The following is a 26,041-nucleotide window of genomic DNA, read 5'->3' as shown; positions in this document are numbered from 1 at the left end:
ATCTTCCAATAATTTCTGCAACAACTGACACTGAAAGTACCCTATTGCACCAATTATTTGGATGACATTGTCGTTTCTGGCAGGACACCAGAGGAGCATCTCTGGAACCTGGAGTGCCTCTTCCAGACTCTTACTGATGTGAGTTTTTCTGTACCCAAATCAAATATCTCAGCCACATTATTGAGCTACAGGGTGTTCGCCCTTCTACCAGACACTTGGAGGCTATTCAGGAGTTCTCTTTCCCGAAGAATCTCTCTGCACTTCGGGCTGTTCTTGGCAAAATCTCGTATTATCTCCACTTCATACCTAATGCTGCTCAGATTGCAGCACCCTTACATGCACCCCAGCAGAAGAATGTTCCTTTACTCTGGTCATCTGAGCAGGATAACACTTTCCAAACTTTAAAAACAGTTTTGTTTAGCTACAGGTTCCTTATTCACTTTGGTCCTGCTAAACCAGTGATCCTCATAATGGATGTCTGCTGTTACAGCATAGGGGCAGTGCTGTCCCACAAAGTCAACACCACAGACTGCCCAATTGTGTTTGCATCAAAACTATTTAACAAAATGCAGGTCAACTGCAATCAACTTGAAAAGGAGGCCTTGGCAATCATCTACGGCATTTCCAAATTTCGTCATTACCTTTATGGATGGAAATTCCGTCTGCCAACAGATCACAAGCTCCTCACAGTTTTGTTTCACTCAGCAAAGCCTGTACCCATCTGGAAGGCATAAAAACTTCAGTGTTGGGTGTTTATCTTCATGAACTATGATCTGTCTCCCCACTGCCCGCCACGCCAATGCAAATACCTTGTCGCATATCTCTGTAGGTTCAGATGCAGAATTTGATTCTTCAGAGGAGACATGTTTTCACATTGACCAGATTGAGGAAACTGTGGTGGCTTCATTCCAACCGACCACTGTCAACTCGCTGCAGCCACAGGACAAGATGCTATCCTCTGGCTCCTCTGCCAGTTTGTCCAGTCCAGCTGGCCAGAGACTTATGTGTTCCTTCATACTGAGTCACTGTGATGTTGGTTTTCCCAGCGTGATGCATTTTCTATTTGACAAGGGGTTGTCATTTTACACACACCAAATGAGCAGATCCGTGTGCTAATGCTGGCATCTCTACAACAGTGTGTGTTGGGCTTGCTTCACAAGGATTACTGGGGCATTGTTTATACAAAGCAGTTGGCCAATCAGCACTGTAAATTGTTGGATATTGAATGCATGATCATGAGTTTCAAGGATTGTGCTGAGAACATGCCTGCTCCTCCCCATCAGTTTTTCGATTGGCCCAGAATGGATGGCTCCTAACAACAGATTCACATTGATTTTGTTGGACTATTTTGGCGTTTGAAATGGCTTATCATAGTGGATGTTTTTTCCAAATTTCCTTTTCTGGACCCTCTGACTGTCATAATGTCGGCCAGCATGATCTGGGCCTTGGCAACCATTTTCTGCCCAGAAGGATTGCCTGCCATCCTTATGTCAGATGATCACCCACAATTCACCTCCACTCAATTTACATCCTTTTGCAAGGCAAATGGCATCATTCATTTTGGGCTCAGCACCTTTTTCACCACACTCCAACATGGAAGCAGAAAGATTTCTGTGAACTTTCAAGGCTCAAATGACAAAGCTACGACCGTCCCACTCCAAGGAAAATGCTCTGCTCCTGTTCCTTTCCTCACACTGTATGATGCCTTAGGGAGATAAGTCTCCTGCTGAACTTCTACATGGCAGACCTCATTGGACCACTCTGCATCTCCTCCATCCTCCATGCCCCCCCCCCCCCCCCCTAATCCTGTAAGTTCAGGACCAATGATAAGGAGTACTTTTGGGTTTTTCACAGGGGTCATTCACGGGCACCTGGGATTGTTGTCTGCTCTGCACATAGGAGGGAACGGTGCACCATCAGCACAGGCATCAAAATCAGCTATGTCCTTGTGCTACTCCCAACCCTTCTGCTGGCTCCTTGGTTACAGAGCAGGCATGGACAGGTGCCACCTCTCCTGGTGGTTCCCGGCAATGAATGTCATGCCACCAGCCAGGCGCTCCCTGCAGGTCTTCAGCATCAGGCCCATTGCCATTGCCGCTATCCCTGCCTTGGAGAGTGCACCATCTCCAATGCAGGTTATACTCCTACCACTGCTGTCATCTCCATCCCTGCTGCTGCAGCCCTCAGTGGTGCTGGTGCCTCTTGTGATATTTCTGCTGGCGGTACCACTGCCAGTTCAGTTGCCAGCCTCACCTTCATATCCTATTCCTGATTTGCTGAAGCCTTCATCCTCATCATCATCTCCAGAGATGCCTATGGACCTGGACTCCCCTCTGCCACAGCAGAAGCCCCCTCAGTTGGGTGGGCATCTGGCTCATGCCGCTTGTGATTCTTCCTCCAAGTTTCCTGGAGGCCCATGCAGTGGGAACAGGCCTGTGGAATCCATTCCTGGCCTGCCCACAGCACCCTGCCTTCAGATATCATCAATGATCACACTGTGGCGCACAGTGTTTCACAGCCAGGAATCAGATGGCATTCAGCTCACAGCCGCTTAACAGCGCAGGCGCAGTGACCCATAAGCCCCTTCCATGGAAACCCCAGCAATGGCAGATGATGTATATATGGAAAATAGCAATCTACTGATTACGGACCAATCACACTTTGCCACACCATCACGGGCTCACCGGTGGTCTGTGTGCACCTGTGCACCCAGACTAGTTAAAACGTGCATGCCCCTTCATGGACAGGGTACAAAGTCAGGCTGCAGTCTTGTGAAGTGTTTTGACTAAGTGCTTGTAATTATAGATGTATACAGACTTGAAGTGACAGTGTTGTATGATTGTGATAGTGACTCAGTGTATAATTCCATCTGACAGTGTTTGTATTCAGACCTTATGTGAACTTTAGTTGAGAGATTAAACTTGTTTTTCCACTTACACCTCCAGATTCTGACTATTCTCTTAAACTTCAGCCTACTCTTCACCATTACTATCTTGTAATCTGAGTCTATATCTGCGCCAGGCCTAACATTTCAGTACCTGATTTCAGAGTCTCTCCCTTACCATTATATAATCTAACTGAAATCTTCCCATATCTCCCAGTCATTTCCAAGTATACCTCCCCCTCTTGTGACTCTTGAACATAGTATTTGCAATTACTAACTGATATTTATTTTAGAATTTGTAAATGGTCCGCCTAAGTCGTAGATATTGCTAATTGCTGTAATCGCGCTATTTCACTCCCATTTACGGAGCTTGTTAGCACTTGATGTTAGGTTGGCGCCATTACAATGCATTGTAGTAATCGCTGCTGCTTGCTGGATCGCTGCTGTGTCTCGATGCTGGCTCTAAATCTGGTTGTCTAGGGTAAACACAAGAGGTCCCGTGTTTTTCCATGTGCTTTTGATGATAAAGAATGAGCGAAACCAACACATATGTAAACATCAAATATTTATTACTTTGGTGGCCATATTAATTCCACTGTCCACCAAAGACCATAACACAACACAAAGTAGTACTTCCTTTACATGTTCTTTGCATTGTTTTTCCATCCCAAACAATAACACAGAAACACACTTCACCAAAGTGACATTCCGACTGCCTCTGACTGCCTCTCGACCCTTCTCGCTGCTTGTATTTATAACATTGTCAAAGAACTACTAAAAAGAGATATAGTTTATAAGTCACATGTACATCTGTTATCATAATTTGTGCAGAAAAGTTATTAATTTGCATCGAGTGACATAATTTAACATGTTATTAAAATGACAGACAGATTTGTTGACTTGACAGAATAATTCTTTGTTACAAAAAGGTCGTTTTTTAGAAGTTTGTCAATTGACTTCTCTAATTTGCATAAATAAGTAAGTAACATGAATTATTAAGAATTACATTGGTTTTCGTCTAAAATAGGATTGATTACGTGAATACTGAGTGAAAACGCTCCTAGTGAACAAATAGGTTTCACTGGGTGATTTTTATTTAAGGAGATCCAAAATACCTAAGTTGGCCACTATTTTTCGTACTTCATATTAATTATTTAAGATGAACTTAGCGTTTTTACATGATGACATTTGCTGTATCAGTGATCAAGTGATATTAACTTTTGTGTGGGTCAGTTATTCAGTATAATTTAATGGGTTGACTGTTTATGGAGACATGTTGTGCAATCATTGTTAACATACACAATAACTTTTCTATACTCATAAATACTCATTAAACTGGTTGAATTTGGAGGGCATCGCCTACTTCGGTAAAGTAAAGCCTTTAATATGTTCCGTTACAAACTCAAATGGTCTTTCTCATCTTTCGTTTCTGCTAACAAGCCCATATTATCCCGTAACCTTGCTGGTCCTATGCGGTAAGAGAACAGAGGGAAGATGACACATGTGAATGAAAGAGATGTAAGGATATTGTTATATTCTCACATCAGTATAGATGCAAAATCTGCTCTGTATTTGGAAAAACAGTTGTTTTCTCAAGTCCCAGTGTAACCGTAAACTTAGAAATTGCAACATATTCATAAGAAACAGCAAAATATTTGTGGCAACTAAGATTATAAATTTTGGTGATGCCTGTTCCACTTTCAACAAATTCATAAGAAACAGCAAAATATTTGTGGCAACTAAGATTATAAATTTTGGTGATGGCTGTTCCACTTTCAGCAACATATTCATAAGAAACAGCAAAATATTTGTGGCAACTAAGATTATAAATTTTGGTGATGCCTGTTCCACTTTCAGCTGTGGATTAGGTCCTGCCATAAAATACATCTTGGGAAATATGACATATTCCAAAAAAACAGCTAGTATTTGTGACAATCAAAATTATAAATTTCATTCTGCTTGTGCGTAAAAGTATTTCTACACTCTTTATTCATCTCTATTGGTTGGTTGAAGCTATCATCCCAGATACTGATACCACTGATGATGATAATGATGACAATTACATATAGTGACACTACAGACAGTAAGCAAAAATAGGAGTTAAGATAAATATTAATGTAAACCATTTCTTTTTGTTTATTTTATTTCTTCTTGTATTATCAAAATGTAGATAATAAGTGGCATAAATTTAGAATAGATATTTTAGAGAAAGGTTACCAGTATATCAATAAAACATTTTGTAATTTTGATTATTCAGAATATGTTAAAAATAATTTTTTTCAAAGATCTTTTTAAAATATATGGGGGGGGGGGAGGGGGGGGGAGGGGGGGGGAGGGGGGTCCTACATTACGGTTTGTCTTATGATCAGGTAAACATGACTTTTTCAATTTTAGAAATGAATGTGGAGGGATTATTTGTGGAACATTTCAGTTTTTCATGTTTCATTCAATGTTGTTGTTGTGGTCTTCAGTCCTGAGACTGGTTTGATGCAGCTCTCCATGCTACTCTATCCTGTGCAAGCTTCTTCATCTCCCAGTACCTACTGCAACCGACATCCTTCTGAATCTGCTTAGTGTATTCATCCCTTAGTCTCCCTCTATGATTTTTACCCTCCACGCTGCCCTCCAATGCTAAATTTGTGATCCCTTGATGCCTCAAAATATGTCCTACCAACCGATCCCTTCTTTTAGTCAAGTTGTGCCACAAATTTCTCTTCTCCCCAATCCTATTCAATACCGCCTCATTAGTTACATGATCTACCCACCTTAGCTTTAGCATTCTTCTGTAGCACCACATTTCGAAAGCTTCTATTCTCTTCTTGTCCAAACTATTTATCGTCCATGTTTCACTTCCATACATGGCTACACTCCATAGAAATACTTTCAGAAATGACTTCCTGACATTTAAATCTATACTCGATGTTAACAAATTTCTCTTCTTCAGAAACGCTTTCCTTGCCATTGCCAGTCTACACTTTATATCCTCTCTACTTCGACCATCATCAGTTATTTTGCTCCCCAAATAGCAAAACTCCTTTACTACTTTAAGTGTCTCATTTCCTAATCTAATTTCCTCAGCATCACCCGATTTAATTCGACTACATTCCATTATCTTCATTTTGCTTTTGTTGATGTTCATCTTATATCCTCCTTTCAAGACACTGTCCATTCCGTTCAACTGCTCTTCCAAGTCCTTTGCTGTCTCTGACAGAATTACAATGTCATCGACGAACCTCAAAGTTTTTACTTCTTCTCCATGAATTTTAATACCTACTCCAAATTTTTCTTTTGTTTCCTTTACTGCTTGCTCAATATACAGATTGAATAACATCAGGGAGAGGCTACAACCCTGTCTCACTCCCTTCCCAACCAGTGCTTCCCTTTCATGCCTCTTGACTCTTATAACTGCCATCTCGTTTCTGTACAAATTGTAGATAGCCTTTCGCTCCCTGTATTTACCCCTGCCACCTTTAGAATTTGTGAGAGAGTATTCCAGTCAACAGTGTCAAAAGCTTTCTCTAAGTCTACAAATGCTAGAAATGTAGGTTTGCCTTTTCTTAATCTTTCTTCTAAGATAAGTCGTAAGGTTAGTATTGCCTCAAGGTGTTCCAACATTTCTACGGAATCCAAACTGATCTTCTCCGAGGTCCGCTTCTACCAGTTTTTCCATTTGTCTGTAAAGAATTCGCGTTAGTATTTTGCAGCTGTGACTTATTAAACTGATAGTTTGGTAATTTTCACATCTGTCAACACCTGCTTTCTTTGGGATTGGAATTATTATATTCTTCTTGAAGTCTGAGGGTAATTCGCCTGTCTCATACATCTTGCTCACCAGATGGTAGAGTTTTGTCATGACTGGCTCTCCCAAGGCCATCAGTAGTTCTAATGGAATGTTGTCTACTCCCGGGGCCTTGTTTCGACTCAGGTCTTTCAGTACTCTGTCAAACTCTTCACGCAGTATCTTATCTCCCATTTCGTCTTCATCTACATCCTCTTCCATTTCCATAATATTGTCCTCAAGTACATCACCCTTGTATAAACCCTCTATATATTCCTTCCACCTTTCTGCTTTCCCTTCTTTGCTTAGAACTGGGTTTCCATCGGAGCTGTTGATATTCATACAAGTGGTTCTCTTTTCTCCAAAGGTCTCTTTGATTTTCCTGTAGGCAGTATCTATCTTACCCCTAGTGAGACAAGCCTCTACATCCTTACATTTGTCCTCTAGCCATCTTTGCTTAGCCATTTTGCACTTCCTGTCGATATCATTTTTGAGACGTTTGTATTCCTTTTTGCCTGCTTCATTTCCTGCATATTTATATTTTCTCCTTTCATCAATTAAATTCAATATTTCTTCTGTTACCCAAGGATTTCTACTAGCCATCGTCTTTTTACCTACTTGATCGTCTGCTGCCTTCACTACTTCATCCCTCAGAACTACCCATTCTTCTACTGTATTTCTTTCCCCCATTCCTGTCAATTGTTCCCTTATGCTCTCCCTGAAACTTTCTACAACCTCTGGTTCTTTCAGTTTATCCAGGTCCCATCTCCTTAAATTCCCACCTGTTTGTAGTTTTCAGTTTCAATCTGCAGTTCATAACCAATAGATTGTGGTCAGAATCCACATCTGCCCCTGGAAATGTCTTACAATTTAAAACCTAGTTCCTAAATCTCTGTCTTACCATTATATAATCTATCTGATACCTTTTATTATCTCCAGGATGCTTCCAGGTATACAACCTTCTTTCATGATTCTTCAACCAAGTGTTAGCTATGATTAAGTTATGCTCTGTGCAAAATTCTACAAGGCGGCTTCCTCTTTCATTTCTTCCCCCCAATCCATATTCACCTACTATGTTTCCTTCTCTCCCTTTTCCTACTGACGAATTCCAGTCACCCATGACTATTAAATTTTCGTCTCCCTTCACTACCTGAATAATTTCTTTTATCTCGTCATACATTTCATCTATTTCTTCATCATCTGCAGAGCTAGTTGGCATATAAACTTGTACTACTGTAGTAGGCATGGGCTTCGTGTCTATCTTGGCCACAATAATGCGTTCACTATGCTGTTTGTAGTAGCTTACCCGCACTCCTATTTTTTATTCATTATTAAACCTACTCCTGCGTTACCCCTATTTGATTTTGTATTTATAACCCTGTAATCACCTGATCAAAAGTCTTGTTCCTCCTGCCACAGAACTTCACTAATTCCCACTATATCTAACTTTAACCTATCCATTTCCCTTTTTAAATTTTCTAACCTACCTGCCCGTTTAAGGGATCTGACATTCCACGCTCCGATCTGTAGAACGCCAGTTTTCTTTCTCCTGATAACGACGTCCTCTTGAGTAGTCCCCGCCCGGAGATCCGAATGGGGGACAATTTAGCTCCGGAATATTTTACCCAAGAGGACACCATTATCATTTAGTCATACAGTAAAGCTGCATGTCCTCGGGAAAAATTACGGCTGTAGTTTCCCCTTGCTTTCAGCCGTTCGCAGTACCAGCACAGCAAGGCTGTTTTGGTTAATGTTACAAGGCCACATCAGTCAATCATCCAGACTGTTGCCCCTGCAACTATTGAAAAGGTTGCTGCCCCTCTTCAGGAACCACATGTTTGTCTGGCCTCTCAACAGATACCCCTCCGTTGTGGTTGCACCTACGGTACGGCCATCTGTATCGCTGAGGCATGCAAGCCTCCCCACCAACGGCAAGGTCCATGGTTCATGGGGGGGTTTAATTCAATATACTGAAATATTTTAATACATGTTGCATGCTATATTCTTTCTTGGGACAGTTTTTTATTGTTTTGAGTAATATATTTAAATTTAATTGAATGTGTCATTTCAAACCTCACTTAATTTCATGGCTAAATTCCTCAAATCAATATAAGATAACGTATTTGTTGGTTTTTGCTTTAATGAAGTGAATATTTGTCAGTCCTCATTCAAAATTCTTTGAGTTCCATCATCCGTAGATTGTCTCTCAGGCATGGTTTGAAGTAACATAAAAGAAACATTTTATTGTACAAATGCTTACTCATAATATTCAGTACATATGCATATGAACAAGAATAGAGGACATACACGGAAATAATGGCAAAGAGCATATATATTGGCAGCAGCAAGGTTCTCACTTCTAACAATCCCACTAGAAAAAATGTTTAGTTAAAAAAAATTTGAACAATTGGTCCACATTCCTTAATTATTCGAGGATCCCTTTTCTTGTAAGTGAGCGATTTAGCATATCAGAAAACATCTGCTCCAGTGGGATTTGTTCCAGTATAGCTTGAGCTGAGTCTATTTTTTCTCTAATGAAATGACTTTTGTTCTTCCACAGTAGCCACTTGTTTTGGATAAGTCAACTACACTTTTGTTATACTATAAGGCTTTATGGGATCATTTTCAGAGCATGTTGAGATTTCAGTTTTTAACCTCTGTAGCCAGAGTTCCTCTTAACAAGTTGAGGCCAGGGCATTTATAATCAGCTTCAGGAGTTGACAAAGCCACTATGGGTTGTTTCTTGCTGGTCCAGTAAATAACAGCTCCTTGTGATTTTAACAGAAAACCAGTGAGTGATTTCTTGTTCTCTTTGTCTACTGCCAAGTATGTATCACTATATTCTTTGACAGTTTGGTTCTCTTCCCTAGAAAACTGCATCTTCAAGTCCTTAGTCTCTTTTAAGTGTCGCATGACCCTTTTGCTTGCCAGTGAGGCATGCCTGGATCATTGTTAAGGCAACTTACTACTGCAATTGCATAAGCCAGGTCATATCTGGTTCTCAGCTGCATGTACATCAAACTGCCTATAGTTTTTCTTGACGGAATAGTTCTCATGGCTTTTCTCTCTTTGTTTGTCTTGCAGCTCATATTGCGTGTAAGTATTTGATTGTTGTCTAAAGGTGTTGACACTTGAATGCAATCTTTCAGGATTTATTTATTTAATACTAGCTGAAAAACCTGACAGTGGCCAGGTATTCATTTTGCAAATTTTTGTTTGGAAATGGAAAGAAAAATCAACAGTGTTTGTAATGTAATATGTACCACAAAATGTCATTCTCATACATTTGTGAAGGCACACGCATATGAATGGGAATAAAGAGCATGTATGGAAATTAACGGCAAAGAACATATGTATCAGATGAGGTATAGATTCTCATTTCTAACTGTATTAACTCACACCATCTTTCTTACTTTTACAGGAACAGCTAGATGTTAAAGGAAAATGTGATGCATGTAGAAGATGGACAATCTTTGCAGCAGAAACTTGGGGAGTAGGTGCTGTTAGCTCACTTCCAGGAATAGGTATATGGACTACTCGTCTGGGGACACAATTAACAAACAATTTGTTTCCACACAGTGCTTACAAATTTTGTGGTCGTAACTTGCAAGTGCTCTCATTTCATGTAAGTTTTAAAGATATTGTTTAAAGACAGCATAGTTCAGTTTCAGTACCATTTACTGCAGATCTAATTATGTGTCATTTTTTGTTCCTTTCCATCCAAACTCTCAGAACTGTGTGTATTTCTTAAAAATCATGTTGCCATTTAACATCTTGTATTTCTTATACATACATCAATCATTTGGGCCCCTATTTCAGGATCATAATTTGTATATTTACTCTGACACTCTGACAACTCAGGTGTGAGTGTTGAGAATGCTATACACTTTCATACATGCTCAGTTATATCAAAAGAAAATTAAATCTAGAAAGCTAATAAATTATCTGACCAAACTACTGAGCTGTACTTACCATCAGGAGGCAAAATGTATAGTACTGGTGACAGACACATATAAAAGTAAAAGAGTCACTCTATATAGCTTTCAGAACTAGTACTTCCTTTGTTGAGAGAGACCAACTTTTAGTTTGGATGAGGTAGAGAAAAAACTTTATGATCTTTGTCAGTCCTCATTCCAAAGTTCTCTGTGTATCCTGTTTCATCCTGGGGTCTAAGCAACCTACCCTTCCTTTTTAACCTTACCCAACATTTTTTATGCATCTGTCGGCAGTGTCATTCATTTTGTCTCCTGAAGGTAAGTACATTCATACACCGAAAATTTGTTCAATATAGCATTTAACTCTAGCATATATTTCTGGCAAAATAAAAACTATATATTACATTAAGGCTTAACTTCAATGAATAAAACTATATTTACAATAATTATACATCCCTAAAGTTAAAGCTTGGTGAATACATATTACATATCTTTTTAAAATCTGTTTCATCATAAAAAAAAAGAAAAAAAATGCTTTCAGGTGATATACACTACCGTTTGTGGAAATTGCAATGCCAAGGAGGAAACGCATGAATTAAATTAATTTAATACCACAGGTTAGGTACACGACAAGTAACAAATGATTACCTTTTCAAATCTGTACATGTCCTTTGAGCCCTACTATTCACTATGTCGTGTGGCCACCACACGCTGCAATTAGAGCTGCTATACACCATGGCATTGAATCGATAAGGTTCTGAATATGTTCCTGAGGGATTTTCCTCAATGCAGTTTGTATCCAACCCTACAAATCAGTGATGCCAGTTACTGGAAGACCATGACACACCAGGTGCCAACCAACCATATACCAGACATGTTCAGTGGGTGACACATCTGGGGAAGCAATGGTACCTGTCACTCTTCAAAGAACGCCTGTGCACTCCTTGCAATATGTGACCAGGCATTGTCCTGTTGAAATGTGGCCTGTGGAGATGCCTGAAGCAGGGGGAGTACCTCAGGCTCCACAACCTCCGTTAGGTACTGGTTGCTGTTCAAAGTGCCCGCAATACATATGAGGCAAGATCGGTTGTTATAACCAATGGCATCCCAAATCATCACACCTTGTGTTTGTCCGCTATGCCACTCCACAGCGCAGCCCTCCAGGTTGTGCTCACCACGGTACTGCCGGACATGTATATGGCCATTACTGTAGGACACACTGAAGCAGGATTCCTCTGAAAAGATTACATGTTGCCACTCAGCCACCCAGTCACAGGGTTCACATGCCCATTTCAACTGGAAGAGCTTGTGGTTTCTGGACAATGGAAGCCAACATAATGGCATGCGTGCAGCCAGTCCAACCTGCAGCAGATGATGATGAACTGTCGATGCGGACAAGTTCACACCTTTTACAGTGCTCCAACAACAAACCAACACTATGGATGATGCTGTATGATGCATAATGGCCATGCAGACAAGATGACAGTCATCCTGTGCTGTGGTCATGTTCCGTGGTCCAGTTCCCACTTGTTGCTGCACTCGACCTTCCTCTATCCAATGCTTCTACAAACGCATCACTGTCATAACAGCATGCCCTCTGCAAACTGCAATGTCATGGTATGACAACCCCGTTTCCTGGGGACCTATCATTCTGCCCCGTTCGAACTCGCTCACATGCCGATGTGGCTCCCTTTGATGTTGACGAGGCATACTGGTACTCACTGTATTGTTTCCACCTTGGATGACATCTCTGCACTGAGTACACTAGGCACAACACTGACCCTGTCGACTGACACAAGAGGGCTCTGCTCGGTCTACATGTACCCCGTCTTGCTGCAAAACGTATCACTTATTGCTTGCACACCTGTCACCACTTCCACCAAGTGTGGCACTATTCAGGTAATTCCTTCTTGGTGTTGCACTTTTCACAAACATCAGTGTCTTTAAAGGTTTACGCTGGAATGGGTAGGTATGAGATGATACTGTTCTTTCAGATTCAAATTCTTATAAATTCTTTATTAACCATTGACCACCTGAAGTGGAATAGGCATTTTACCTTGATAGCATATTACATTTTCCTACAATAGTACCTTGAAACTAAATGAACATTACATATTCCAAATAGAATCTAGAAATGATAGTATAAACAATAAAATAATAAATAAATACAGTCAATGATGTCACATAATGAAGACCTTAAATATTGATGTCATTTGATTTTACGTTCATAAATTCAGTTACATAAAAAAAGGATTAATAAGTGACCTGTTTAATAGCTTGCTTTTGAAGCTAGTTATGTGAGCTGACTGAGCAGAAAATGGAAATTTCTTAAATATTCTTGAGCTGTTGATTAGATGGGACTTTCCTGTTCTTGCCACCCTGTCCCTTGGTATATCTAATTTTATTTTGCATTTAGTGTTGTTTCCAAACATGCTATATGGTTTTTCACATGAAGTGCTGACACACACACACACACACACACACATATATATATATATATATATAATATATCTAAAAAGAAAGATGATGAGACTTACCAAACAAAAGCGCTGGCAGGTCGATAGACACACAAACAAACACAAATATACACACAAAATTCAAGCTTTCGCAACAAACTGTTGCCTCATCAGGAAAGAGGGAAGGAGAGGGAAAGACGAAAGGATGTGGGTTTTAAGGGAGAGGGTAAGGAGTCATTCCAATCCCGGGAGCGGAAAGACTTACCTTAGGGGGAAAAAAGGACAGGTATACACTCGCACACACACACATATCCATCCACACATACAGACACAAGCAGACATATTTAAAGGTCTTTAAATATGTCTGCTTGTGTCTGTATGTGTGGATGGATATGTGTGTGTGTGCGAGTGTATACCTGTCCTTTTTTCCCCCTAAGGTAAGTCTTTCCGCTCCCGGGATTGGAATGACTCCTTACCCTCTCCCTTAAAACCCACATCCTTTCGTCTTTCCCTCTCCTTCCCATCTTTCCTGATGAGGCAACAGTTTGTTGCGAAAGCTTGAATTTTGTGTGTATATTTGTGTTTGTTTGTGTGTCTATCGACCTGCCAGCGCTTTTGTTTGGTAAGTCTCATCATCTTTCTTTTTAGATATATTTTTTCCACGTGGAATGTTTCCCTCTGTTATATTCATATATATATATATATATATATATATATATATATATATATATATATATATATATATATATATATATATAGAGGGAAACATGCCACGTGGGAAAAATATATCCAAAAACAAAGATGATGTGACTTACCAAACGAAAGCGCTGGCACGTCGATAGACACACAAATAAACACAAACATACACACAAAATTCAAGCTTTCGCAACAAACTGTTGCCTCATCAGGAAAGAGGGAAGGAGAGGGAAAGACGAAAGGATGTGGGTTTTAAGGGAGAGAGTAAGGAGTCATTCCAATCCCGGGAGCGGAAAGACTTACCTTAAGGGGAAAAAAGGACGGGTATACACTCGCACACATAGACACTGTATATGTGTGGATGGATATGTGTGCGAGTGTATACCCGTCCTTTTTTCCCCTTAAGGTAAGTCTTTCCGCTCCCGGGATTGGAATGACTCCTTACCCTCTCCCTTAAAATCCACATCCTTTTGTCTTTCCCTCTCCTTCCCTCTTTTCTGATGAGGCAACAGTTTGTTGCGAAAGCTTGAATTTTGTGTGTATGTTTGTGTTTATTTGTGTGTCTATCGACGTGCCAGCGCTTTTGTTTGGTAAGTCACATCATCTTTGTTTTTCGATATATATATATATATATATATAATGTGACTTGGCAGGTCGATAGACACACAAACAAACACAAACATACACACAAAATTCAAGCTTTCGCAACAAACTGTTGCCTCATCAGGAAAGAGGGAAGGAGAGGGAAAGACGAAAAGATGTGGGTTTTAAGGGAGAGGGTAAGGAGTCATGCCAATTCCAGGAGCAGAAAGACTTACCTTAGGGGGAAAAAAGGACGGGTATACACTCACACACACACACATATCCATCCACACATATACAGACACAAGCAGACATATTTAAAGACAAAGACATATATATATATATATATATATATATATATATATATATATATATATATATATATATTTCCACGTGGGAAAAATATATCTAAAAACAAAGATGATGTGACTTACCGAACGAAAGTGCTGGCAGGTCGATAGACACACAAACAAACACAAACACTATAAAATCCACCATTTTTAGTTCACAAACAGTTCCTTTCACCTTTTAAACAACCATTTTGGCTAGTTCTAATATCTTTCGCTTTATTTCCATTTCCGTTTTTCGCACATCACTGATAATTTTTATCCGCTTCCCACAGGTTTTAACGTCATTATTCCTCCTTCAGACAATTGTTAGCCTCATTTTCATAATCTGCCACCACTAAACCACTCCTTTTAATATATTACACGCAGTTTTTCGAAATTTTCCCGAATTTCTCCGTCCTTTAACGTGTTTTGGCGGCAACACAACCACCAACCTTTGTGCACATCGTTGTCTACCAACCCAAGTCCAACATAGCCCAGCTGTAACCAACACCTTCTCGCCTTTTTTCACACCAGATCTCCAGTTACTTTCCAGTTCACCTTTATCTCTCCCCATATATTTTTATTTTTATTTTCATTTTCATTTCAGCCTCATTTTGCACTTTCCACCTTCTAATACCATGTCACCCTCACAACACCCCCACAACGACCCCATTAAGTTTTATTTACATTCCCTCTTTCCTGATATATATATATATATAAAACAAAGATGATGTGACTTACCAAACGAAGCGCTGGCAGTTCGATAGACACACAAACTAACACAAACAAACACACAAAATTCAAGCTTTTGCAACAAACTGTTGCCTCATCATATATATATATATATATATATATATATATATATATATATATATATATATATATATATATATATATAAAACAAAGATGATGTGACTTACCAAACGAAGCGCTGGCAGTTCGATAGACACACAAACAAACACACAAAATTCAAGCTTTTGCAACAAACTGTTGCCTCATCAGGAAAGAGGGAAGGAGAGGGAAAGACTAAAGGATGTGGGTTTTAAGGGAGAGGGTAAGGAGTCATTCCAATCCCGGGAGCGGAAAGACTTACCTTGGAGGGAAAAAAGGACAGGTATACACTCGCACACACACACATATCCATCCACACATATACAGGCACAAGCAGACATGGACGTGGAATGTTTCCCTCTATATATATATATATATATATATATATATATATATATATATATATATATATAAACAGAAAGATGATGAGACTTACCAAACAAAAGCGCTGGCAGTTCGATAGACACACAAACAAACACAAATATACACACAAAATTCAAGCTTTCGCAACAAACTGTTGCCTTATCAGGAAAGAGGGAAGGAGAGGGAAAGACGAAAGGATGTGGGTTTTAAGGGAGAGGGTAAGGAGTCATTCCAATCCCGGGAGCGGAAAGACTTACCTTAGGGGGAAAAAAGGACAGGTATACACTCGCACACACACACATATCCATCCACACATACAGACACAAGCAGACATATTTAAAGACAAAGAGTTTGGGCAGAGATGTCAGTCGAGGTGGAAGAGTAGAGGCAAAGAAGTTGTTGAGAGACAGGTGAGGTATGAGTGGCGGCAACTGGAAATTAGCGGAGATTGAGGCCTTGCGGATAATGAGAAGAGAGGATATACTGAAGGGCAAGTTCCCATCTCCGGAGTTCGGATAGGTTGGTGTTGGTGGGAAGTATCCAGATAACCCGGACGGTGTAACACTGTGCCAAGATGTGCTGGCTGTGCACCAAGGCATGTTTAGCCACAGGGTGATCCTCATTACCAACAAACACTGTCTGCCTGTGTCCATTCATGCGAATGGACAGTTTGTTGCTGGTCATTCCCACATAGAATGCATCACAGTGTAGGCAGGTCAGTTGGTAAATCACGTGGGTGCTTTCACACGTGGCTCTGCCTTTGATCGTGTACACCTTCCGGGTTACAGGACTGGAGTAGGTAGTGGTGGGAGGGTGCATGGGACAGGTTTTGCACCGGGGGCGGTTACAAGGATAGGAGCCAGAGGGTAGGGAAGGTGGTTTGGGGATTTCATAGGGATGAACTAACAGGTTACGAAGGTTAGGTGGACGGCGGAAAGACACTCTTGGCGGAGTGGGGAGGATTTCATGAAGGATGGATCTCATTTCAGGTCTTTTCTGTCGTCTTATTTCCTCCTTCTGTTTTTGCCAGTAGTTTCCCTTTGTATTCACCTTCTGCTTTTTACCGTAATCCACTATACAATTTTATCCCGCCGATATATACTCAACAATACGTAATAATACGTAACCCACTTCCAAACCATAACCAAAAAATTTTTTTCTTCCGCTACTGCTATAAAATCCACCGTTTCTAGTTCACAAACAGTTCCTTTCAGCTATTAAACAACCTTTTCGGCTAGTTTTAATAACTTTTGCTTTATTTCGATTTCCGTTTTTTCACATCACCGATCATTTTTAGCCGCTTCCCACAGGTTTTAACGTTATTATTTCTCCACCAGACAATTGTTAGCCTCATTTCCATAATCTGCCACCACCATACCACTACTTTTAATACATCCTCACGTAGTTTTTTCAAAATTTTCCCGAATTTCTCCACCCTTTAACGTGTTTTGGCGGCAACACAACCACCTAACCTTTATGCACATCATTTTCTACCTACACTATTTCACCACAGGATCAACATAACCCAGCTCCAACCAACCCCTTTTCGCCTCTTTTCACACCAGATCTCCATTTGCTTTCTACTTCACCTTTATCTCTCCCCACATATTTTTATATTCATTTTCATTTCAGCCTCACGTTACACTTTCGACCTTCTAGTACCATGTCACCCGCACAACACCCCCACAACGACCCCATTAAGTTTTATTTACATTCCCTCCGCAGACATGCCTTCGCCCTAGCCAGATTACGCTCCCATATTCTATTTTCTCAGGCTTGTCTGACATTTGGCATTACCCTCAAAGGCCTCACACTTAAAGTTCCCATCTCTGGCTGCAACCCTTCCTTCCATCAGTCCCTATACCAGTTCCAAACTGAACAATCCATTGCCCTCACCCACCTAATCCTTCACCTACACATCAACTCAGCCCATGAACACACCCGTCAACTCCTATCCTTAATAAAAGTCCTTAATCTTTCCTCTCTCACATCCACACCGGCTGTTCAGAGCATCCTCCTACAGGCCAACCGTAAATTAGAACAGCATGCCACCCTCCACCTCAAAAAACTATCCAATCTCCTGGTTTCCCACCTCCGGAAAGGCAACTCACTCACCCTTCACAACCTTTCCAGCAAACCTCAACCACCTCTCATTGCACACAAACCCAGTCTCTCCCATCTACTCAATCTCCCACTTCCAGCTCCACTCCCTCCAAAACCTCAAAATTCCTTTCAACACAATCTGGAACCACAACACCCTAATTCAGTAGTTAACCTTTCCTCCAAACCTCTCTCCCAATCCGAAACCTCTGTCCTATCCAAAGGCCTCACCTTCAGCCCCACTCCCAGATTCAACCAAACAGCCCTCGTCAAAGATTTACTGTCCTACACCCGTACTCTCTGCTGGAAATATCACTTTGCCACGAAGAAAAAAGATCCTAATCCTACTCCTAATGATCCAACTCCCCAAGACACCATCCAAATTGAACCCTGCCTGGAACAGTTCCGTCCTCCGTCACAGCGGGACCCACCTCCTCTTCCTCAAAATCACCCTCTCCAAACCTTCCAGGAATTTCTGACTTCCAGCCTTGCATCTCAATCCTTCTTAAAAAACCTTAATCCTACACCCAACATCACCACTGCTGAAGCCCAGGCTATCCGTGATCTGAAGGCTGACCGATCCATCGTCATTCTTCCGGCGGACAAGGGTTCCACGACCGTGGTACTTGATCGTCGGGAGTATGTGGCTGAGGGACTGCGTCAGCTTTCAGACAACACCACATACAAAGTTTGCCAAGGTAACCCCATTCCCGATGTCCAGGCGGAGCTTCAAGGAATCCTCAGAACCTTAGGCCCCCTGCAAAACCTTTCACCTGACTCCATCAACCTCCTGACCCCACCGACACCCCGCACCCCAACCTTCTACCTTCTTCCTAAAATCCACAAACCCAATCATCCCGGCCGCCCCATTGTAGCTGGTTACCAAGCCCCCACAGAACGTATCTCTGCCTACGTAGATCAACACCTTCAACCCATTACATGCAATCTCCCATCCTTCATCAAAGACACCAACCACTTCCTTGAACGCCTGGAATCCTTACCCAATCTGTTACCCCCGGAAACCATCCTTGTAACCATTGATGCCACTTCCTTATACACAAATATTCCGCACGTCCAGGGCCTCGCTGCGATGGAGCATTTCCTTTCACGCCGATCACCTGCCACCCTACCTAAAACCTCTTTCCTCATTACCTTAGCCAGCTTCATCCTGACCCACAACTTCTTCACTTTTGAAGGCCAGACATACCAACAATTAAAGGGAACAGCCATGGGTACCAGGATGGCCCCCTCGTACGCCAACCTATTCATGGGTCGCTTAGAGGAAGCCTTCTTGGTTACCCAGGTCTGCCAACCCAAAGTTTGGTACAGATTTATTGATGACATCTTCATGATCTGGACTCACAGTGAAGAAGAACTCCAGAATTTCCTCTCCAACCTCAACTCCTTTGGTTCCATCAGATTCACCTGGTCCTACTCCAAATCCCATGCCACTTTCCTTGACGTTGACCTCCACCTGTCCAATGGCCAACTTCACACGTCCGTCCACATCAAACCCACCAACAAGCAACAGTACCTCCATTATGACAGCTGCCACCCATTCCACATCAAACGGTCCCTTCCCTACAGCCTAGGTCTTCGTGGCAAACGAATCTGCTCCAGTCCGGAATCCCTGAAACATTACACCAACAACCTGACAACAGCTTTCGCATCCCGCAACTACCCTCCCGGCCTGGTACAGAAGCAAATAACCAGAGCCACTTCCTCATCCCCTCAAACCCAGAATCCCCCACAGAAGAACCACAAAAGTGCCCCACTTGTGACAGGATACTTTCCGGGACTGGACCAGACTCTGAATGTGGCTCTCCAGCAGGGATACGACTTCCTCAAATCCTGCCCTGAAATGAGATCCATCCTTCATGAAATCCTCCCCACTCCGCCAAGAGTGTCTTTCCGCCGTCCACCTAACCTTCGTAACCTGTTAGTTCATCCCTATGAAATCCCCAAACCACCTTCCCTACCCTCTGGCTCCTATCCTTGTAACCGCCCCCGGTGCAAAACCTGTCCCATGCACCCTCCCACCACTACCTACTCCAGTCCTGTAACCCGGAAGGTGTACACGATCAAAGGCAGAGCCACGTGTGAAAGCACCCACGTGATTTACCAACTGACCTGCCTACACTGTGATGCATTCTATGTGGGAATGACCAGCAACAAACTGTCCATTCGCATGAATGGACACAGGCAGACAGTGTTTGTTGGTAATGAGGATCACCCTGTGGCTAAACATGCCTTGGTGCACAGCCAGCACATCTTGGCACAGTGTTACACCGTCCGGGTTATCTGGATACTTCCCACCAACACCAACCTATCCGAACTCCGGAGATGGGAACTTGCCCTTCAGTATATCCTCTCTTCTCGTTATCCGCCAGGCCTCAATCTCCGCTAATTTCCAGTTGCCGCCACTCATACCTCACCTGTCTCTCAACAACTTCTTTGCCTCTACTCTTCCACCTCGACTGACATCTCTGCCCAAACTCTTTGTCTTTAAATATGTCTGCTTGTGTCTGTATGTGTGGATGGATATGTGTGTGTGTGCGAGTGTATACCTGTCCTTTTTTCCCCCTAAGGTAAGTCTTTCCGCTCCCGGGATTGGAATGACTCCTTACCCTCTGCCTTAAAACCCACATCCTTTCGTCTTTCCCTCTCCTGCCCTCTTTCCTGATGAGGCAACAGTTTGTTGCCAAAGCTTGAATTTTGTGTGTATATTTGTGTTTGTTTGTGTGTCTATCGACCTGCCAGCGCTTTTGTTTGGTAAGTCTCATCATCTTTCTTTTTAGATATATTTTTTCCACGTGGAATGTTTCCCTCTGTTATATTCATATCATTAATTTGAACCCAACAATGACGTTTGTTATTGTCACTGTTACATTTCGAAGTCTTTTCTGTCGTCTTATTTCCTCCTTCTGTTTTTGCCAGTAGTTTCCCCTTGTATTCACCTTCTGCTTTTTACCGTAATCCACTATACAATTTTATCCCGCCGATATATACTCAACAATACGTAATAATACGTAACCCACTTCCAAACCATAACCAAAAAATTTTTTTCTTCCGCTACTGCTATAAAATCCACCGTTTCTAGTTCACAAACAGTTCCTTTCAGCTATTAAACAACCTTTTCGGCTAGTTTTAATAACTTTTGCTTTATTTCGATTTCCGTTTTTTCACATCACCGATCATTTTTAGCCGCTTCCCACAGGTTTTAACGTTATTATTTCTCCACCAGACAATTGTTAGCCTCATTTCCATAATCTGCCACCACCATACCACTACTTTTAATACATCCTCACGTAGTTTTTTCGAAATTTTCCCGAATTTCTCCACCCTTTAACGTGTTTTGGCGGCAACACAACCACCTAACCTTTATGCACATCGTTTTCTACCTACACTATTTCACCACAGGATCAACATAACCCAGCTCCAACCAACCCCTTTTCGCCTCTTTTCACACCAGATCTCCATTTGCTTTCTACTTCACCTTTATCTCTCCCCACATATTTTTATATTCATTTTCATTTCAGCCTCACGTTACACTTTCGACCTTCTAGTACCATGTCACCCGCACAACACCCCCACAACGACCCCATTAAGTTTTATTTACATTCCCTCCGCAGACATGCCTTCGCCCTAGCCAGATTACGCTCCCATATTCTATTTTCTCAGGCTTGTCTGACATTTGGCATTACCCCCAAAGGCCTCACACTTAAAGTTCCCATCTCTGGCTGCAACCCTTCCTTCCATCAGTCCCTATACCAGTTCCAAACTGAACAATCCATTGCCCTCACCCACCTAATCCTTCACCTACACATCAACTCAGCCCATGAACACACCCGTCAACTCCTATCCTTAATAAAAGTCCTTAATCTTTCCTCTCCCACATCCACACCGGCTGTTCAGAGCATCCTCCTACAGGCCAACCGTAAATTAGAACAGCATGCCACCCTCCACCTCAAAAAACTATCCAATCTCCTGGTTTCCCCCCTCCGGAAAGGCAACTCACTCACCCTTCACAACCTTTCCAGCAAACCTCAACCACCTCTCATTGCACACAAACCCAGTCTCTCCCATCTACTCAATCTCCCACTTCCAGCTCCACTCCCTCCAAAACCTCAAAATTCCTTTCAACACAATCTGGAACCACAACACCCTAATTCAGTAGTTAACCTTTCCTCCAAACCTCTCTCCCAATCCGAAACCTCTGTCCTATCCAAAGGCCTCACCTTCAGCCCCACTCCCAGATTCAACCAAACAGCCCTCGTCAAAGATTTACTGTCATACACCCGTACTCTCTGCTGGAAATATCACTTTGCCACGAAGAAAAAAGATCCTAATCCTACTCCTAATGATCCAACTCCCCAAGACACCATCCAAATTGAACCCTGCCTGGAACAGTTCCGTCCTCCGTCACAGCGGGACCCACCTCCTCTTCCTCAAAATCACCCTCTCCAAACCTTCCAGGAATTTCTGACTTCCAGCCTTGCATCTCAATCCTTCTTAAAAAACCTTAATCCTACACCCAACATCACCACTGCTGAAGCCCAGGCTATCCGTGATCTGAAGGCTGACCGATCCATCGTCATTCTTCCGGCGGACAAGGGTTCCACGACCGTGGTACTTGATCGTCGGGAGTATGTGGCTGAGGGACTGCGTCAGCTTTCAGACAACACCACATACAAAGTTTGCCAAGGTAACCCCATTCCCGATGTCCAGGCGGAGCTTCAAGGAATCCTCAGAACCTTAGGCCCCCTGCAAAACCTTTCACCTGACTCCATCAACCTCCTGACCCCACCGACACCCCGCACCCCAACCTTCTACCTTCTTCCTAAAATCCACAAACCCAATCATCCCGGCCGCCCCATTGTAGCTGGTTACCAAGCCCCCACAGAACGTATCTCTGCCTACGTAGATCAACACCTTCAACCCATTACATGCAATCTCCCATCCTTCATCAAAGACACCAACCACTTCCTTGAACGCCTGGAATCCTTACCCAATCTGTTACCCCCGGAAACCATCCTTGTAACCATTGATGCCACTTCCTTATACACAAATATTCCGCACGTCCAGGGCCTCGCTGCGATGGAGCATTTCCTTTCACGCCGATCACCTGCCACCCTACCTAAAACCTCTTTCCTCATTACCTTAGCCAGCTTCATCCTGACCCACAACTTCTTCACTTTTGAAGGCCAGACATACCAACAATTAAAGGGAACAGCCATGGGTACCAGGATGGCCCCCTCGTACGCCAACCTATTCATGGGTCGCTTAGAGGAAGCCTTCTTGGTTACCCAGGTCTGCCAACCCAAAGTTTGGTACAGATTTATTGATGACATCTTCATGATCTGGACTCACAGTGAAGAAGAACTCCAGAATTTCCTCTCCAACCTCAACTCCTTTGGTTCCATCAGATTCACCTGGTCCTACTCCAAATCCCATGCCACTTTCCTTGACGTTGACCTCCACCTGTCCAATGGCCAACTTCACACGTCCGTCCACATCAAACCCACCAACAAGCAACAGTACCTCCATTATGACAGCTGCCACCCATTCCACATCAAACGGTCCCTTCCCTACAGCCTAGGTCTTCGTGGCAAACGAATCTGCTCCAGTCCGGAATCCCTGAAACATTACACCAACAACCTGACAACAGCTTTCGCATCCCGCAACTACCCTCCCGGCCTGGTACAGAAGCAAATAACCAGAGCCACTTCCTCATCCCCTCAAACCCAGAATCCCCCACAGAAGAACCACAAAAGTGCCCCACTTGTGACAGGATACTTTCCGGGACTGGACCAGACTCTGAATGTGGCTCTCCAGCAGGGATACGACTTCCTCAAATCCTGCCCTGAAATGAGATCCATCCTTCATGAAATCCTCCCCACTCCGCCAAGAGTGTCTTTCCGCCGTCCACCTAACCTTCGTAACCTGTTAGTTCATCCCTATGAAATCCCCAAACCACCTTCCCTACCCTCTGGCTCCTATCCTTGTAACCGCCCCCGGTGCAAAACCTGTCCCATGCACCCTCCCACCACTACCTACTCCAGTCCTGTAACCCGGAAGGTGTACACGATCAAAGGCAGAGCCACGTGTGAAAGCACCCACGTGATTTACCAACTGACCTGCCTACACTGTGATGCATTCTATGTGGGAATGACCAGCAACAAACTGTCCATTCGCATGAATGGACACAGGCAGACAGTGTTTGTTGGTAATGAGGATCACCCTGTGGCTAAACATGCCTTGGTGCACAGCCAGCACATCTTGGCACAGTGTTACACCGTCCGGGTTATCTGGATACTTCCCACCAACACCAACCTATCCGAACTCCGGAGATGGGAACTTGCCCTTCAGTATATCCTCTCTTCTCGTTATCCGCCAGGCCTCAATCTCCGCTAATTTCCAGTTGCCGCCACTCATACCTCACCTGTCTCTCAACAACTTCTTTGCCTCTACTCTTCCACCTCGACTGACATCTCTGCCCAAACTCTTTGTCTTTAAATATGTCTGCTTGTGTCTGTATGTGTGGATGGATATGTGTGTGTGTGCGAGTGTATACCTGTCCTTTTTTCCCCCTAAGGTAAGTCTTTCCGCTCCCGGGATTGGAATGACTCCTTACCCTCTGCCTTAAAACCCACATCCTTTCGTCTTTCCCTCTCCTGCCCTCTTTCCTGATGAGGCAACAGTTTGTTGCGAAAGCTTGAATTTTGTGTGTATATTTGTGTTTGTTTGTGTGTCTATCGACCTGCCAGCGCTTTTGTTTGGTAAGTCTCATCATCTTTCTTTTTAGATATATTTTTTCCACGTGGAATGTTTCCCTCTGTTTTTATATATATATATATATATATATATATATATATATATATATATATATATATATATATAAAATAGAGGGAAACATTCCACGTAGGATGTGTGGATGGATATGTGTGTGTGCGAGTGTATACCCGTCCTTTTTGCCCCCTAAGGTAAGTCTATCCGCTCCCGGGATTGGAGTGACTCCTTACCCTCTCCCTTAAAACCCACTTCCTTTCGTCTTTCCCTCTTTCCTGATGAGGCAACAGTTTGTTGCGAAAGCTTGAATTTTGTGTGTATGTTTGTGTTCGTTTGTGTGTCTGTCGACCTGCCAGCACTTTCATTTGGTAAGTCACATCATCTTTGTTTTTTAACAAAGATGATGTGACTTACCAAATGAAAGCGCTGGCACGTCGATAGACACACAAACAAACACAAACATACACACAAAATTCTAGCTTTCACAACAAATGGTTGCTTCGTCAGGAAAGAGGGAAGGAGAGGGAAAGACGAAAGGAAGTGAGTTTTAAGGGAGAGGGTAAGGAGTCATTCCAATCCCGGGAGCGGATGGACTTACCTTAGGGGGAAAAAAGGACGGGTATACACTCGCACACACATATCCATCCACACATATACAGACACAAGCAGACATATTTAAACACCAGCTTGTGTCTGTATATGTGTGGATGGATATGTGTGCGTGTGCGAGTGTATACCCGTCCTTTTTTCCCCCTAAGGTAAGTCTATCCGCTCCCGGGATTGGAATGACTCCTTACCCTTTCCCTTAAAACCCACATCCTTTCGTCTTTCCCTCTTCTTTCCTCTTTCCTGATGAAGCAACCTTGGGTTGCGAAAGCTTAAAATTTGTGTGTATGTTTGTGTTTGTTATTGTTTCTATCAACGTACCAACGCTTTTGTTTGGTAAGTTACAGGATATTTGTTTTTAGATATATTTTTCCCACGTGGAATGTTATATATGCTTTCGTTTGGTAAGTCACATCATCTTTGTTTTATAACATTCCACGTGGGAAAAATATATCTAAAAACAAATATCCTGTAACTTACCAAACAAAAGCGTTGGTACGTTGATAGAAACAATAACAAACACAAACATACACACAAATTTTAAGCTTTCGCAACCCAAGGTTGCTTCATCAGGAAAGAGGAAAGGAGAGGGAAAGACGAAAGGATGTGGGTTTTAAGGGAAAGGGTAAGGAGTCATTCCAATCTTGGGAGCGGAAAGACTTACCTTGGGGGGAAAAAGGACAGATATACAC

At 42.5% G+C, this 26,041-nt stretch overlaps 1 protein-coding gene across 1 annotated transcript in view; it reads left to right on the top strand.

Moving 5' to 3' along the window:
• LOC126262894 (ionotropic receptor 93a) overlaps positions 1 to 26,041 on the top strand; it is a 317,492-nt gene that overhangs the window by 143,465 nt on the left and 147,986 nt on the right. Inside the window, exon 7 of the mRNA XM_049959792.1 lies at positions 10,084 to 10,287. Coding sequence (XP_049815749.1) covers positions 10,084 to 10,287 — 204 coding nt within the window. The remainder of the gene's footprint in view (positions 1 to 10,083; positions 10,288 to 26,041) is intronic.

The sequence above is a fragment of the Schistocerca nitens genome, chromosome 1 (assembly GCF_023898315.1).
Source record: "Schistocerca nitens isolate TAMUIC-IGC-003100 chromosome 1, iqSchNite1.1, whole genome shotgun sequence".
Classification (NCBI taxonomy): Eukaryota; Metazoa; Arthropoda; class Insecta; order Orthoptera; family Acrididae; genus Schistocerca; species Schistocerca nitens.
Note: the sequence above shows the minus strand (reverse complement) of the source record. Positions and strands in the feature narration are given on the sequence as shown.